The 16,122-nt window shown below is 38.2% G+C and overlaps 2 protein-coding genes across 6 annotated transcripts in view; one reads left to right on the forward strand and one right to left on the reverse strand.

Moving 5' to 3' along the window:
- The window catches only part of OSGEPL1 (O-sialoglycoprotein endopeptidase like 1), a 40,902-nt gene that overhangs the window by 20,337 nt on the left and 4,443 nt on the right, over positions 1-16,122 (forward strand). The window lies entirely within an intron of this gene.
- ANKAR (ankyrin and armadillo repeat containing) overlaps positions 1,941-16,122 on the reverse strand; it is a 108,159-nt gene continuing 93,977 nt past the window's right edge. The window contains exons 22-23 of the mRNA XM_064286901.1: positions 4,924-4,970; positions 1,941-3,658 (exon numbers count right to left, since the gene is read on the reverse strand). Coding sequence (XP_064142971.1) covers positions 3,408-3,658; positions 4,924-4,970 — 298 coding nt within the window. The 3' untranslated portion in view covers positions 1,941-3,407. The remainder of the gene's footprint in view (positions 3,659-4,923; positions 4,971-16,122) is intronic.

Here is a 16,122-nt window from a genome sequence, read left to right on the forward strand (position 1 = left end):
TGTTGCAGCTGCTGTGTCAGTCCATCTCATTGAGGGTCTTCCATTTTTCACTGACTACTTTACCAAGTATGATGTCTTCCTCCAGGGACCAATTCCTCCTGATAACATATCCAAAGTATGTGAGACGAAGTTTCACCATCCTTGCTTCTAAGGGGGATTATGACTGTACTTCTTGCAAGACAAATTTGTTCATTCTTTTGGTGGTCCGTGCCATATTCAATATTCCTTGCCAACACCATAATTTAAAGACATCAACTCTTCTTCGGTCTTCTTCATTCATTGCCCAGCTTCCGCATGCCTGTGAGGTGATTGAAAACACTTTGGCTTGAGTCAGGCACACCTTAGTCTGTAAAGTGACAACTTTGCTTTTTAACACTTTAAAGAGGTCTTTTGCAGCAGATTTGCCCAGTGCAGTATGTTGTTTGATTTCTTGACTGGTGCTTCCATGGGAGTTTGATTTCTTGACTGGCTGATTGTGCATCCAAGTAAAATGAAATCCTTGACAACTTCAATTTTTTCTCGCTTTATCATAATGTTGCTTATTGCTCCAGTTCTGGGGATTTTTTTCTTTATGTTGAGGTGTAATCCATAGTAAAGGCTGTGGTCTTTGATCTTGATCAGTAAGTACTTCATGTCTTCTTCACTTTCAGCAAGCAAGATTGTATCATCTGTATAACGCTGGTTGTTAATGAGCCATTAAGATAATTTAGAATTAAATGTGAAGAGTAAGGATTTTTCTGCCATTGAGCAGTGGTTAAGAGCACAGGCTTTTGGGTCTAGCACATAAAAAACCTTAAGTACATGCAGCTACCATTGCCATCATCGTTACTGTCAAGGCATGCTAATTAGTGTATCTGTTCAGTGCTTCCTGCAGCCCAGTTAGAGAGTGGTTTATGTAGCCAGACCCTCAGGCTGTGTGGAGATAACTGAGCAAAGTAGACAGAGAAAAAGGGGGGTGACTTTAAAGGACACACTGAAGCCCAGCTTGATTTTTGTATTATATCCATCTGCTCCTGTAAAATGTGAGCAGCAGAGATCACTAAAACTTGTACTTATTGGAAATAGAATACTCTTTGGGCAAAAATATCAAGAATACTGTGTTTCTAAGCCCTAAAGAGTATTACCCAAAACCAAAAACACTGTAAGTATGGAGATAGATAAACAATGGTATCCATATTTCTAGCCATACTTGTGTACTTGATGGTCAATGAATTCAGATATTATTTTTAAATAAAATGCCTTAAAAATATACATTTCAGGTTTTAGACGCCCATGCATTTGTACTATTTCTCTTTAAATATCTCTAGGAATCGTGTGGATCATAACAAATTATGGATAACACTGCAAAGAATAGGAATTCTAGAACACTTGTGCTCAAAAGAAGCCTGTACATAGACTAAGAGGCAGTCATTTGAACAGAACAAAGGGATACTGCATGGGTTAAAGTCAGGAAAGGTGTGCATCAAGTTTGTATCCATATACCACACTTATTCAATCTGTATGCTGAGAAAATAATGCCAGAAGCTGGACTATATGAAGAAGAACATGGCATCAGGATTGAAGGAAGATTCATTAATAATCTGTGATACACAGACGACACAATCTTGCTTGCTGAAAGTGAAGAGAACTTGAAACACTCACTAATGAAGATCAGAGACTACAGCTTTCAGTCTGGATTACACCTCAACATAAAACAATAATTCTCACAACTGGTCCAATAAGCAACATCATGATAAATGAAGAAAATCTTGAAGTTGTCAAGGATTTCATCTTACTTGGATCCACAATCACTGCCCATGGAAGCAGCAGTCAAGGAATCATATGACATATTGCACTTGGCAAATCTGCTGCAGAAGACCTCTTTAAAGTGTTAAAAATCAAAGATGTTACCTTGAGGACTGAGGTGGGCCTGAGCCAAGCCATGGTATTTTCAGTTACCTCATATGCATGCAAAAGCTGGACAAAGAGTAAGGAAGACCGTAGAATTGACTGACGCCTTTGAACTATGGTGTTGCTGAAGAATATTGAATATACCATGGACTGCCAGAAGAATGAACAAATCTTTCTTGAAAGAAGTACTGCCAGAATGCTCCTTAGAAGCAAGGATAGCAAGACTTTGTTTCTTGTACTTTGGACATGTAATCAGGAGCGATCAGTCCCTGGAGAAGGACATTATGCTTGGTAAGATAGAGGGTCAGAGGAAAAATGAGATGGATTGACACAGTGCCCATAACAGTGACCTCAAGCATGACAATTGTGAGGATGGCGCAGGATCAGGCAGTGTTTCATTCTGTTGTACACAGAGTTGCTATAAGTAGGAACTGACTCAATGGCACCTAACAATAACAACAGGCATTACAGTGAGTGTTAAAGTGAATCAGACCTCTTTAGCGCAGCATACCAATTTTAAAGTTTTACTAACACTTGAGGCTCACACACACACACACGTATATTGTTTAATTACTTTCGCGTGTGGCCTTTCTAGCCATGGCCTTGTAATTCTCACGCAGGTGATTGGGTGGGACTATATGATAGGGTAATTGTGGCCTACCAGGAGGACTGGTCAGTATTGCCTTAAGAGAGAGCCAATTCCAGAGGAGGAACAGCCAAGAATGGAGAGTGCATCCTTTGGACCTAGGATCCCTGCACTGGGAAGCGCCTAGAAACAAGAGACCCAGAGAGAAAGAAAGAGAGAAAGCAAGCAAGATGCAACTCTGAAGATGGTGAGAAGTGGTGGCAGGAGAGACCCAGCAGCGAGAGATGGCACAGTAGGCTTCCTGGCCCACGGAGAGAGAAAGCCGAGTGTCTTGGGGCCAAGCAAAGGGCCAGGGAGTGACGTGCCTGTGCACACAGCAGAGGAGAGGCTGTCATGATGGAAGAACTGTATCCTGAGTGTTTCTAAGTCTGAATAGTAACTGATATTTCCCTAGTAAACCCCATAATTGTAAACATGGTCTGAGTTCTGTGTGACTGTTGCAATGAATCATCAAACCCAGTAGAGAGTGCTGTGGGAGGGATGGTTGGTGTCAGACTTAGTAAAGATGGTGGAGAGAGGAGGCTTGTCTGGCCTTCACCTCATAGGAATCAGCCTTGGGTTGTTGATCCTGGTTCTCCTTCCCCCTTGTGGGCTTGGAGGAGGTCAGATACCACTCTCAGACCATTTTTACATATATATTTTAGGAGCCCTGGTGGCACAGTGGTTTAGTTATACCACCCATGTCAGTTAATAAATTTTAGAAGATTTAAGTGTAGTCATTCTATTATAGAAAATTCTACTTAGTTTTTGAAACCATAATCCTGACCAATGTTAAATTCCAGTAGACATGCTAAGGAAAATCTGTTTAGTATCAATATCAAGAGCTTCCATTTAAAAAGACTGCTCAGGAATCCTTTCATATGAAATGCTTTTATAAGCCTTCTGGAGGCTCCGAGTTTCCCTTCTGTACATGTTTCCCAAGTTGGCTCAAAACCACTATTCTTGGTCTTGAAACTTTTATAATATCTGATGATGACGAAGATGAAAAATAAAAAATATTATGAGAAGCAATGGTCTTTTCTGTTGTTCTGAAGAGTCCCATGAAGTTAGTTACAGGTGGTATTAAAGTCAAAGAATCTTTTGGTTGAATTTTAGGTTTTGATTTTCTTTGGTGTTCTTTTCCTAAAAATAAAACAGCCACAATTAAGTTTCTATCTTAAGCTTGAAGACCCTAGCTGTAGTCGCATTACTTATAGTTCTATGTTGTTCCGTTTTCTTTACATTGTTAAAACATACTAAGAGAACAGGTCAGCAGATTTCAGACTTTTAGTTTTCAGAAACTAAAAATTTGTGAGGACCATTATATGGGTGCCAACTTTTTATTATGCCAAATTGGCACAAATAAAAGAACAAATACTAACTACTTTAAACTTCAGTTTGTAAAGAAAGGATACCTAACACCAAAAGAAACTGAAAAAGGCATCATCCCAAAATGATGGACTTTACCAAGTGAAATTAATTTTATCAGAAGCTTGGTATGTTGTCTTTTATTTTTTACAAACCGGTGAAAACTTCATCAGACCATTACTGGTTGTTGTTTAGAAACCAGTATTAAAGTGAAAAAAAAGCAGACTGACTTTGTGTGTGTGTGTGTGTGTGTAAATTACTGTTACACTGAAGAAGCTGTATAAACGGACATTCTCCTACCCATGATACTGAGAAATACAGCCTGCCACACATACCTAGCGTCCCTCGGTTACCCCCTGAGTAAATGAAGTTCTTTCCTTTTACTATTTTCTTACTCCCTCCCTTTCCATTTGTGACTCCAGCAAATTGATTGTTATCTGAGTGATTCTATCCTTTGACTACAGGACAGTATACCAACTGAAACTGATTTTGTTCCTACACTGTGCACACATGAATAAACACTAAGCATATACTTGAAATCAATAAGCAATTTATTTTCCCTCTTTCATGTCTAATAGGAAGGGATGAGTGGTATTATTACATCTAGATACTGATCTTTGCAGGCCTAGATTACTGAGCAGTCATATACAAACTATGTACCAAAGTATACAGGGTATCAGTGGAAAAAATGGGTTCTGCCCAAAGAAGTTTGTAAGATAAGTTGTACGTGAAACACTACAATAGCTAGACCACAATCGCAAGAGCATACATGTTGTTTAAATAATGACTTATTTCTATGCATGGCCTGTGAGAAAAAGTGAAGAAAGGGATCTCTGTCAATGTTAATAGGGAAGGCCTTAAAAGAAATGATTAACATAGGTTTGTAAATGGGAGGTTATTCTAGAGAGAGAGATACAAAAGCAAAAGTTCACAGATTTTTTTTTGGTAGCTTCTATATTTTGAATTTTTAGAAATGGCGTATAGAATGTTAAAATATTAGAACTAGAATGGACCCCAGAAATTAAAGAATGATCAATTACCTTTTTTAAAGACAGGAATTATAGATGGTCCTCCATTTTTCTCCAGACTAAAAGGAAGATATTTTTATCACAAAAACTTGTAACATGTAAAGTCTTATTAGTATCACGTTCATTGCTTAAAGGTCTAATTCATACATATTACCTGTTCAGCATACCCAGCGTAGCCCAATTTTGCCATTACTAAGTTGTGTGATTATACGTTAGAAATCTTCATTTATCTGGCATTCTGTTGACCATATATTTTGATTAACTGAATCACACATTTACTAGTTTTATAGTAATTGATATTCAAATGATGATCAAAGATCATCCTAAAAGGTCTTCTGAACAACCAGAGAATCACATTCTGTCATAAAGAACTGGAATTTTAATTTTTAGTATTCAGCTTATTATAGAAATATTGCTGGTTTTTTTCTAAATAACCACACGTTGTAAAACAGTGGAACTCATAATTAGAGAAATATAAATTAAAGCCCCTGAGATACAATTTGTCACATATCAAACTGGCAAAATGCAAAATCTTGATGACACTGTTGGTGAGGTTGTGGAGTACTCATACATTGCTGCCAGGAGTGCAAAATGTTGCAGCTGCTATGGAGAAGAATTTGGCAATATCTCATGAAACTACATATGCATTTACCCTTTGACTTAGTGATTCAACTTCTGGGAATTTAATCTGAAGATAATACCAGCACACGTGAAACAACATGTATAAAGTTACACATTGTCTCACTTTGTAATAGCAAAATACTAGAAAGGAGGTTAATATACTTCCATAGGAAACTGGCTGAGTAAGATATATTCACAAAATGATTTGCTATCTAGCTATAAAAATGAATGAAGAAGATCTCTATGAACTGACAAAGAGTAATGTTCATAAGTGAAAAAAATTTTCTAACCCTTGCTCTAGGCCTTACAATATGCATCTTTAACTTATCACAGTCTACCCTCAAATATATTATACCACTTTGTGTATAACGTAAGAGCCTTACAACAATATACTTCCTTTGCCTCTCCTTTGTGCTATTGGAGTTACACATTTTACTTCTATATACATAAACCAAACCCATTGCCATCAAGTCTGTTCTGACTCATAGCAACCCTGTAGGACAGAGTAGAACTGCCCCGTAGAGTTTTCAAGGAGCGGCTGGTGGATTCAAACTGCTGACATTTTAGTTAGCAGCCGAGCTCTTAACCATTGCACCACCAGGTCTGCATCCATAGTATATTATTATTTTTGTTTTAAATAATCAACTAGCTTTTAGAGAAATTTTAAAATGAAAAATATTTTTATTTACTCACATATTTAGTATACTAGCATTTTCACTCCCCTGTACAGTTCCCAGTTTTTATTTACTATCATTTTCCATTCACCTGAAAAAATATCCTGTACCATTTCGTATAGTGCAGCTCTGCTCTCAACAAGTTCTCTCTTTGGTTTGTGGGAGAAGTTATGTATGTCACCTTAATTTTTAAAAGATAATTTCACTGGGTATAGAATTCTTAGCTGACACCTTTAAATTTGTCATTCCATTGTTTTCTGGTTTTTGATGAGAAGTCTGTGGACATTCTTTTCTTTGTTCCTCTTTACCTAATATGTCTTCTTTAACCGCTTTTAGGACTTTTGTCTTTATCACTTACAATTTGACTTTGATGTGGTTTTCTTTGTGTTTATCCTGTTTGAGATCCACTGAGCCTCTTGAATCTGTGGTTTTCTACTTTTCATCAAATTTGGAAGTTTTTTCAGCCTTTTTTTTCATCAAATACTTTTTCAGTACCCCATCTCTTCTTTTTCTGTGACTTCTGTTACTTGTATACTACACTGATCAATATTGCCTCAGAGGTCATTGAGAGTGTTCATTTTATTCACTTTTTTCTTTCCATGCTTCATTTTAGATAATGTGTTAGTTTATTCTGTGTCTCCACTTGATTAGGCTGTGGTACCCATTTCTTTTGGTCAAACACTAGTCTAGATGTTGCCATGAAGGTACTTATATGTGATTAACATTTAAATCAGTTTACTTTAGATAAAGCAAGTTAACACTCCATATTATGGGTGGGCCTTATCCAATCGGTAAAAGTCCTTAAAAACAAAAAAACTGAGGTTTTTCAAGGTAGAAAATTTTTGCCTCAAGACTATAAGTAGACATCCTGCTGGAATTCCTCATCTCACTACCTAACTTAGTGATTTTGGGACACAAGACTAGAATTTCCAGCCTGTTGCCTGACCTATGGATTTTGAACTTGCCAGCCCCTACAATCACACTTACTTTAATACCTCTCTCTGTATGTCTGTCTGTCTGTCATCTATGTCTGTCTGTCTATCTATCATCTGTCTATCTAATCTCTCTCTCTCATCTTGTTGGTTCTTTTCCTCTGGAGAACCATAAGACAGATAGTTTCTATTCTTCAAGTTTACAGATCTTCAGTGTTCAATCTGCTGCTAATTCCATCCAATGAAATAAAGGTTTCAGATCTATTTTTTTCTTTTCTAGAAGTTGAATCTATTTTATATCTTTGATTTATATTCTCATTATATTAATCTTTTCCTTTAAATCAAGCATATAAGCAAAAATAAACCCAAAACACTGCTGTGGAGTCATAGTGACCCTGAAGGACAGAGTAGAACCACCCCATAGGGTTTCCAAGGCTGTAATCTTTATGGAAGCAGACTGCCACATCTTTGTCCCATGGAATAGCTGGTGGGTTTTAACTGCTGGCCTTTCAGTTAGTCAAGTATTTCAACCACTGTGCCACCAGGGCTTCTGAAAACAGAATATGAGACATTGCAAATGTCTCCTGGGTGACAAAACCCTCTTCTCTGGTTCCTCTCCCCTTGAGAATCATTGTTTTACATGATCCATAATCTGTCACCCATTATCTCTCCAATCTAGTCTATTCCCACTCCTCCAGCTCTGCCCCAGCCCTGCTAAATTACTTGCTAAGCTCTCTATATCACTTGCTAAACTCTCTTCAGACTTTCTGAAAGTCCTTCTTTATTAATTCCATACTATCATTCCTGGGTCTGTTTTTATGGACTGATTTTTGCCCTGCTTATAAGTCGCATTTCCCTGCTTTTTGGATGCTGGACATTGTGATTATACACTTGAGTGCTAGATTTTGATGTATTTTGCTAAAAATTGTTGGATTTTATTCTGGCAGTGAATTATTTATAGATCAGCATGATCATTTCATGGCTTGCTTTTAACATTTTTAAAGAGGCGGGGAGGTCTAGAGGATTCTTTATGGCTAGTTTAGCTCCATTATTAAGACATTCCTTGATCCTTATGGACAACGCTCCTGAATGGCCTGTGTGCCTGGTGAGGTTTCTCCATTCTGGATGGTAGGAAATTAAATGATTCCCAGTCCTGTGTGAACTCTGGAAATTGAGGGTTTACATATCTTTGGTAATTGTTTTTTTTCCTGTGATTGTTTTTCAAGTTGTTTCTTCTCCAGCCTGGTTGAGGTTCACTTTGCACATGTCCAGATTGGTATTCATTCATAAATTCAAGGGAACCTCTATCTAGATTTCTAAAGCTCCTCTGTTTTTTTCTTCCCTCCTCTCTGATACTCTGCCTTACAAATTCGAAAACTGATCCCTCGAAAACTCTTGTCCCTTGAAAACTCTGATCTTTGTCTCCTCAACTTAGTGAGACCTCAAGGCTCAATATTTGGGTTCTCCCTTCCTCTACCATGGTCCAGAAATACTTCCAAGTAGAAAACTGGAAAAATTATAGGGCTCACCGCATTTGTTGTGTTCCTTCTCTCAGGAGTCCAGTCCTCTACTGTCTGTTGTCCAATGCCTGAAAAACTCTTGCCTAGTTTTCTGTGTGTTTACAGTAGGAGGACAAGTCCCTTAGCAATTACTCCATCATTAATAGACATGAAAGTCCTACAAATCTCACATTTTTAACCATTTATGATTGATAAACTCTTAACACTAAGTTCTACCTGTTCTGTTTTCCTAATACCTCAGATCTGTGTACTTCCCTCTGTGTACACTGTCCCTACTATATCCTCAGGCCACTACTATCTTCTTACTTAGCTACATATTCCTAATTCATCTCTCCAGTCTTACTGTGTTTTAATCCCATTACCAGCCAGAATGAGTATTTAAAAACCTAATCCAGTTATGTTACTTAAAAACTTTCAGTGACTCTTCCTTTGCGTTAGGTTAATTAATCTCAGCGCTACTAACATTTTGGACCAGATGATTCTTTGTCGTGGGAGGCTGTCCTATGCATTGTAGGATGTTTAACAGCATCTCCCTGCCCACTGCCCACTAGGTGCCAGTAGAACTCCTCCAGTTGGGACAACCAAAAAATGTCTCCAGACATTGCAAATGTCTCTTGGGGAACAAAACCTTCATTTCTGGTTTCTTCCCCCTAGAGAATCATTGTTTTACATGATCCATCACCTGTTCCCATCATCTCTCAAGTCCAGTCTATTTCCACTCCTCCAGCTTTCTCTTGACTCCAGCCCTACTGAATTACGTGCTGTCTTCAAGCTTTTGTTACATATTGTTGCCTCTTCTTGAAAAGCTTCCTCTGGCCTTTCTCCACTCCTACTCCTCTGTTAGAACTCAGCTTAGATATGGATTTCTCCAGGAAGCCTCTGAACCTCCAAGATTGATTGGTTAGCTCTCCTGTGTGCCTCTTGAGGATTCCAGGTTTGTTTGTCTTCCTCTGTTGCACTTGCTGGTTTTATTGCTTGTATCCTCTACTAGGCTATGAGATTCCTGAGGGGCAGAGACTGGATCTTGTTTACCATAGTATACCCAGTATCTGCTATTGTATTTATTATATGATTCAATACCCCTATTTCTTTATTCGACACGTTTTTATTGGGTACTTCCATGTCACATACTGTGATATATATACTGGGAATACAGCAGTTAAAAGATAAGAGAAGATTCATTCCCTCATCCTATGAGAGAAATAGGAAATAAATTTTAAATAAATAAACAAGGTAATTACAAATTTCAGTAAATGCTATGAAGAACATAAATATTTTGTTAGAAGCTGTTTTGTTTTGTCAGGTAGCAGGAACTGACTGCTGAAAGTGGCTGAGATAATTTCTGGCACAACTTTAAGCTTCATTGTCAACAAGACCACAAAGTTAAGACAGAGGAAGGATGCCTCGAACTATGAGGATTCATGTATAACAGAGTTTGCTGCCAGCCTCCAAAAGGAACATAAAACCCAGTGATTAATAAAATGCATCCAGTTCATACAGTGGCATTGAGAAGAATGTCAGAAAACAGAAACAGAAAAATTATTATAGATTGGATATTCTACCCCAAAACTTCTGAGAACTATGCACGTTACCTGTAGGTATTTTATATTCATTTACGTATTCACTGAAAAGTTGCTGAGCATTAAATATGCTTGAAGTGATCCAGGAAAGCATGAAAGAAGAGACAACTTTTTATGGGTTTTGAAGAAAATAGGCTTTTAAAATGTTGAGATGGGGAGAGGGTATTTCAGGGAAAGGAAATAGGATATGAAAAATTACAGTACTGTGAAACTGTGGCATGTTCAGAGGACACTAAGTAGTCTGAAATGTTTGAAATACAAGACATCTGAAGACATGATGGGAGGTAAGGTCAGGCAATTTTATATATTAATAATACTAGAAAATTTAAACTTTATTTCCAAATCAATGAGATACGAGTGAAGTGATTCAAGCCAAAGAACATCTAGGTAGAGCTAAGTTAGAACAGTTTGTGTGGAGAGGGAGCTTTAAAAATTAAGATTTTAATCAATCCTGTATATAACATAAATGTACTATTACAAAATTTTTCTGGTAATAAAATGCAAGACTTGATTAAAGTCAGTATATTAAAGGTGGTTATTATAAATTTATTCCTGGCAGTTAGGTAAGGAACATTTTGCAGTTATCAACCTTAATGAAGCACAGGCCTCAATTTACCACCTGTGAGAAGTTTTATAATGAATGTGCAAAGACCTGGAGTTAGAAAACCAAAAGGGAAGAGCACGCTCAGCATTTCGCAAGCTGAAAGAACTGAAGAAGAAATTCAAGCCTCCATTTGCAATTTTGAAGGATTCTATGGGCAAAATGGAAACCCTGCCAAAAGGCCAGCAGTTTGAATTAACCAGGTGTTCGCTGAAAACCCCATGGAGGCAGTTCTACTCTGTCCCATAGGGTTGCTCTGAGTCAGAATCAACTTGTCCGCAACGGATTTTTTTTTTTAAGTGGGGAAAATATTGAATGATACAGGAAGCTTCAAAAGCAGATAAAAGGAGTACACAGAATCATTGTACCAAGAAGAACTGTTCAACCCTTTCAGAAGGTAGCATATGATCACAAACCAATGGCACTGAAGGAAGAAGTCCAAGCTGCACTGGAGGCATTGGCGGAAGCCAACTGAGATGTTTCAACAAACAGGTGCAGCGCTGGAGGTACTCACTCGTTTTAGGTCAAGAAATTTGGAAGACAGCCTCCTGGCCAGCCAACTGGAAGAGATCCATATTACAACCATTCCAGAGAAAGGTGACCCAACAGAATGCAGAAATCAAACAATATCATTAATATCACATATAAGTAAAATTTTGCTAAAGATCATTTAAAAGCGGTTGCAGCAGTACATCGACTGGGAGCTGCCAGAAATTCAAGCGGGATTCAAAATAGGATGTGAAATGAAGGATATTACTACTAATATCAGATGGATCCTGGCTGAAAGCAGAGAATACCTGAAAGATGTTTATCTGTGTTTTTTTGACTATCCAAAGGCGTTCGACTGTGCGGATCATAACAAATCATGAATAACATTGTGAAGAACGGGAATTTTCCTTGCTGAAAGAGAAGAAGACTTGAAGCACTTACTGATGAAGATCAAGCTACATCTTTCAGTACAGATTACACCTCAACCTAAAACAAAAATCCTCACAACTGGTCCAATATGCAACATGATGATAAATGGAAAAAATATTGACGTTGTCAAGGATTTCATTTTTCTTGGATCCACAATCAGTGCCCACAGAATTAGTACTCAAGAGATCAAATGACCTATTGCATTCGGCGAGTCTGCTGCAAAACATCTCTTTAAGTATTAAAAAGTAAAGATGTTACCTTGACTAAGGTGCACCTGAGCCAAGCCATGGTATTTTCAATCACCTTATATGCATATGAAAGCTGGACAGTGAATTAGGAAGACCGAAGAAGAATTGATGCCTTTGAATTATGGTGTTGACGAAGAATATTGAATACACCATGGACTACCAGAAGAACAAACAAATCTGTCTTGGCAGGAGTACCACCAGAATAATGCTCCTTAAAAGTAAGAATGACAAGACTTTGTCTTATGTACTTTGGCATGTTATCAGGAGGGATCAGTCCCTGGAGAAGGACATCATGCTCGGTAAAGCAGAGGGTCAGTGAAAGAGAAGAAGACCCTCAATGAGATGGATTGACACAGTGGCTGCAACGATGGTCTCAAGCATGGCAACGATTATGAGGATGACGCAGGACCAGGCAGTGTCCTGTTCTTTTGTACACGGGGTCACTGTGAGTTGGAACCGACTCGACAGCACCTAACAACAAGATTGCGTACCCTCAATCTGTTCATCCGCCAGTGTCATGGCTGGACAGTAACGTTAAACTAGTAGGTGTTAGGCTTAGATTGTCTTCATGAAGGATAACTTACCACTGGTAAAATTCTGCCTCTTAATATACTTCAAAATTTATACATCTAAAGAAACTTCACTAGCCTGCCATTCTTGGGGTGGGATAGGGCATGGGGGTAGAGAAGCGATGTATATTAAAAAAAAATGCTATCATGATCCCAGCCACATTCTACTTTCTGTTTCCAGTAGTGATAACAAGGAATATTTTGTAGGAGGATATGGTTATCCATCATAAAGACCCAAGCCTTTGCCTGATGGTCTTTTCCATTATTTTGTTTAAACCAAACTCCCTCATAGGATTGTTATGAAGATTACAGAAAATCGTCCATATAAATGCTCTAAGGAAACTGTATAGCACTGTTACTTATAGTAGTAATTTTTTTCTTACCAGTTAAACCTCACTTAGTGACAGTTTGTACAAGTCTACTAACTACTGGGCATTGCTTGTAATTCTGCAAGTTGAATGTTCACTACTCCAGGGATTGCCATTCACCTCAGGTAGTTACTACGACCATTTCCAGCAGATGGCAGTAAAGTGTGCTAAAGAAGGGTCACCTTTTTCTAATTCCCTTAGAGTTGCTTTCTGGGTTAGCCGTGGAAGTGATTGTATAAAATACTACCTCCATTATTTGTCCTAAAATGATTTTTTTCCAAAATGTAAGGAAAGATTATAGCCCATTTTCTAAAAATTTCACTTATGTAACACTTTAAAGTGTGTGCATGTGTATTTTCCTTTTTTTAATTGTAGTAAAATATACATATAAAATTTACCATTTTAACCATTTGAAAGTATACAGTTCAGCAGCATTAATTATATTTACAATGTTGCATAACCATCACCACTATTTATTTTTAAAACTTTGTCATCACCCAAAAAGAAACTCTGTACCCCTTAAGCAATAACTCCTCAATCCCCCTCAAATCTACTTTCTGCCTCTACCCATTTGTCTATTGTAGATACTTCATGTAAGTGGGATTATACAATGGTCGTCCTTTGTATCTGACTTATTTCACTTAGCATAATATTTTCAAGGTTCATCCGTGTTGCAGAATGTAGCAGAACTTCATTTCCCTTCATGGCTGGATAATTCCATTGCATGGATGTACCACATTGTGTTTATCCATTTGTCTTTTCATGAAGATTTTTTGGGTTATTTCCACCTTTTGACTATTCTGAATAATGCTGCAGAGAACATTGATGTATAAGTATGTCTGAGCCCCTGCTTTCAGTTCTTTTGGGTGTATATCTCGGAGTGGAATTGCTGGGTCATATGGCTGAAAAGCATTAGCCAGTGAAAACCTTATGAATAGCAACGGAACATTGTTTGATATAGTGCTGGAAGATGAGCCCCCCAGATTGGAAGGCACTCAAAAGAAGACTGGGGAAGAGCTGCCTCCTCAAAGTAGAGTCGACCTTAATGATGTTGATGGAGTAAAGCTTTCAGGACCTTCATTTGCTGATGTGGCATGACTCAAAATGAGAAGAAACAGCTGCAAATGTCCGTTAATAATGGGAACTTGGAATGTACGAAGTATGAATCTAGGAAAATTGGAAATCGTCAAAAATGAAATCAATTCATAAACATCGATATCCTGAGCATTAGTGAGCTGAAATGGACTGGTATTGGCCATTTTGAATCAGACAATCATATAGTCTATAATGCTGGGAATGATATCTTGAAGAGGAATGGTGTTGCATTCATCATCAAAAAGAACATTTCAAGATCTATCCTGAAGTACAACACTGTCAGTGTTAGGATAATATGCATACGCCTACAAGGAAGACCAGTTAATACGACTATTACTCAAATTAATGCACCAACCACTAGGGCCAAAGAGGAAGAAATAGAAGATTTTTATTTTTGCTGCAGTCTGAAATTGATCGAACCTGCAATCAAAATGCATTGATAATTACTGGTGATTGGAATGTGAAAGTTGGAAACAAAGAAGAAGGATCAGTAGTTGGAAAATATGGCCTTGGTGATAGAAACAATGCCAGAGATTGAATGATAGAATTTTGCAAGACCAACGACTTCTTAATTGCAAATACCTTCTTTCGCCAACATAAATGGCGACTATACACATGAACCTCGCCAGATAGAACACGCAGAAATCAAATTGACTACATCTGTGGAAAGAGATGATGGAAAAGCTCAATATCAGCAGTCAAAACAGGGCCAGGGTCTGACTGTGGAACAGACCATCCATTGTTCATATGCAAGTTCAAGCTGAAACTGAAGAAAATCAGAGCAAGTCCACAAGAGCCAAAATATGACCTTGAGTACATCCCACCTGACTTTAGAGACCATCTGAAGAATAGATTTGACGCGCTGAACGCTAGTGACCGAAGACCAAACGAGTTGTGGAATGAGAAAGCAAGAGGTCATTGAAAAGACAGGAAAGAAAGAAAAGACCAGGATGGATGTCAGAGGAGACTCAGAATCTTGCTCTCGAACATTGAGCAGCTAAAGCAAAAGGAAGAATTGATGAAGTAAAAGAACTGAACAGAAGATTTCAAAGAGCAGCTCGAGAAGACAAAATAAAGTATCATAATGACGTGCAAAGAGCTGGAGATGGAAAATCAAAGGGGAAGAACACGCTTGGCGTTTCTCAAGCTGAAAGAACGGAAGAAAAAATTCAAGCCTCGAGTTGCAATAGTGAAGGATTTTATGGGGAAAATATTAAACGATGCAGGAAGCATCAGAAGAAGATGGAATACACAGAACATTATACCAAAAAGAATTAGTCGATGTTTAACCATTTCAAGAGGTAGCATATGATCAGGAACCGATGGTACTGAAGGAAGAAGTACAAGCTGCTCTGAAGGCATTGGCACTGGAGGTGCTCACTCGTCTATGCCAAGAAATATGGAAGACAGCTTCCTGGCCAACTGACTGGAAGAGATCCATATTTGTGCCTATTCCCAAGAAAGGTGATCCAGCTGAATGTGGAAATTATAGAACAATATCATTAATATCACACACAAGCAAAATTTTGCTGAAGATCATTCAAAAACGGCTCTAGCAGTATATCGACAGGAACTGCCAGAAATTCAGTCCGGTTTCAGAAGAGGACATGGGACAATGGATATCATTGCTGATGTCAGATGGATCCTGGCTGAAAGCAGAGAATACCAGAAGGATGTTTACCTGTGTTTCTTCGACTATGCAAAGGCGCTTGACTGTGTGGATCATAACTAATTATGGATAACATTGCAAAGAATGGGAATTCCAGAACACCTAATTGTGCTCATGGGGAACCTTTGCATAGATCAAGAGGCAGTTGTTCAGACAGAACAAGGGGATACTGATTGGTTTAAAGTCAGGAAAGGTGTGTGTCAGGGTTGTATTCTTTCACCATACCTATTCAATCTGTATGCTGAGCAAATAGTCCAAGAAGCTGAACTATATAAAGAAAAACAGGGCATCAGGATTGGAGGAAGACTCCTTAACGACCTGCGTTATGCAGATGACACAACCTTGCTTGCTGAAAGTGAAAAGGACTTACTAATGAAGATCGAAGACCACAGCCTTCAGTATGGATTGCATCTCAC

This window comes from Loxodonta africana, chromosome 6 (genome assembly GCF_030014295.1).
Source record: "Loxodonta africana isolate mLoxAfr1 chromosome 6, mLoxAfr1.hap2, whole genome shotgun sequence".
In the NCBI taxonomy this organism is placed as follows: Eukaryota; Metazoa; Chordata; class Mammalia; order Proboscidea; family Elephantidae; genus Loxodonta; species Loxodonta africana.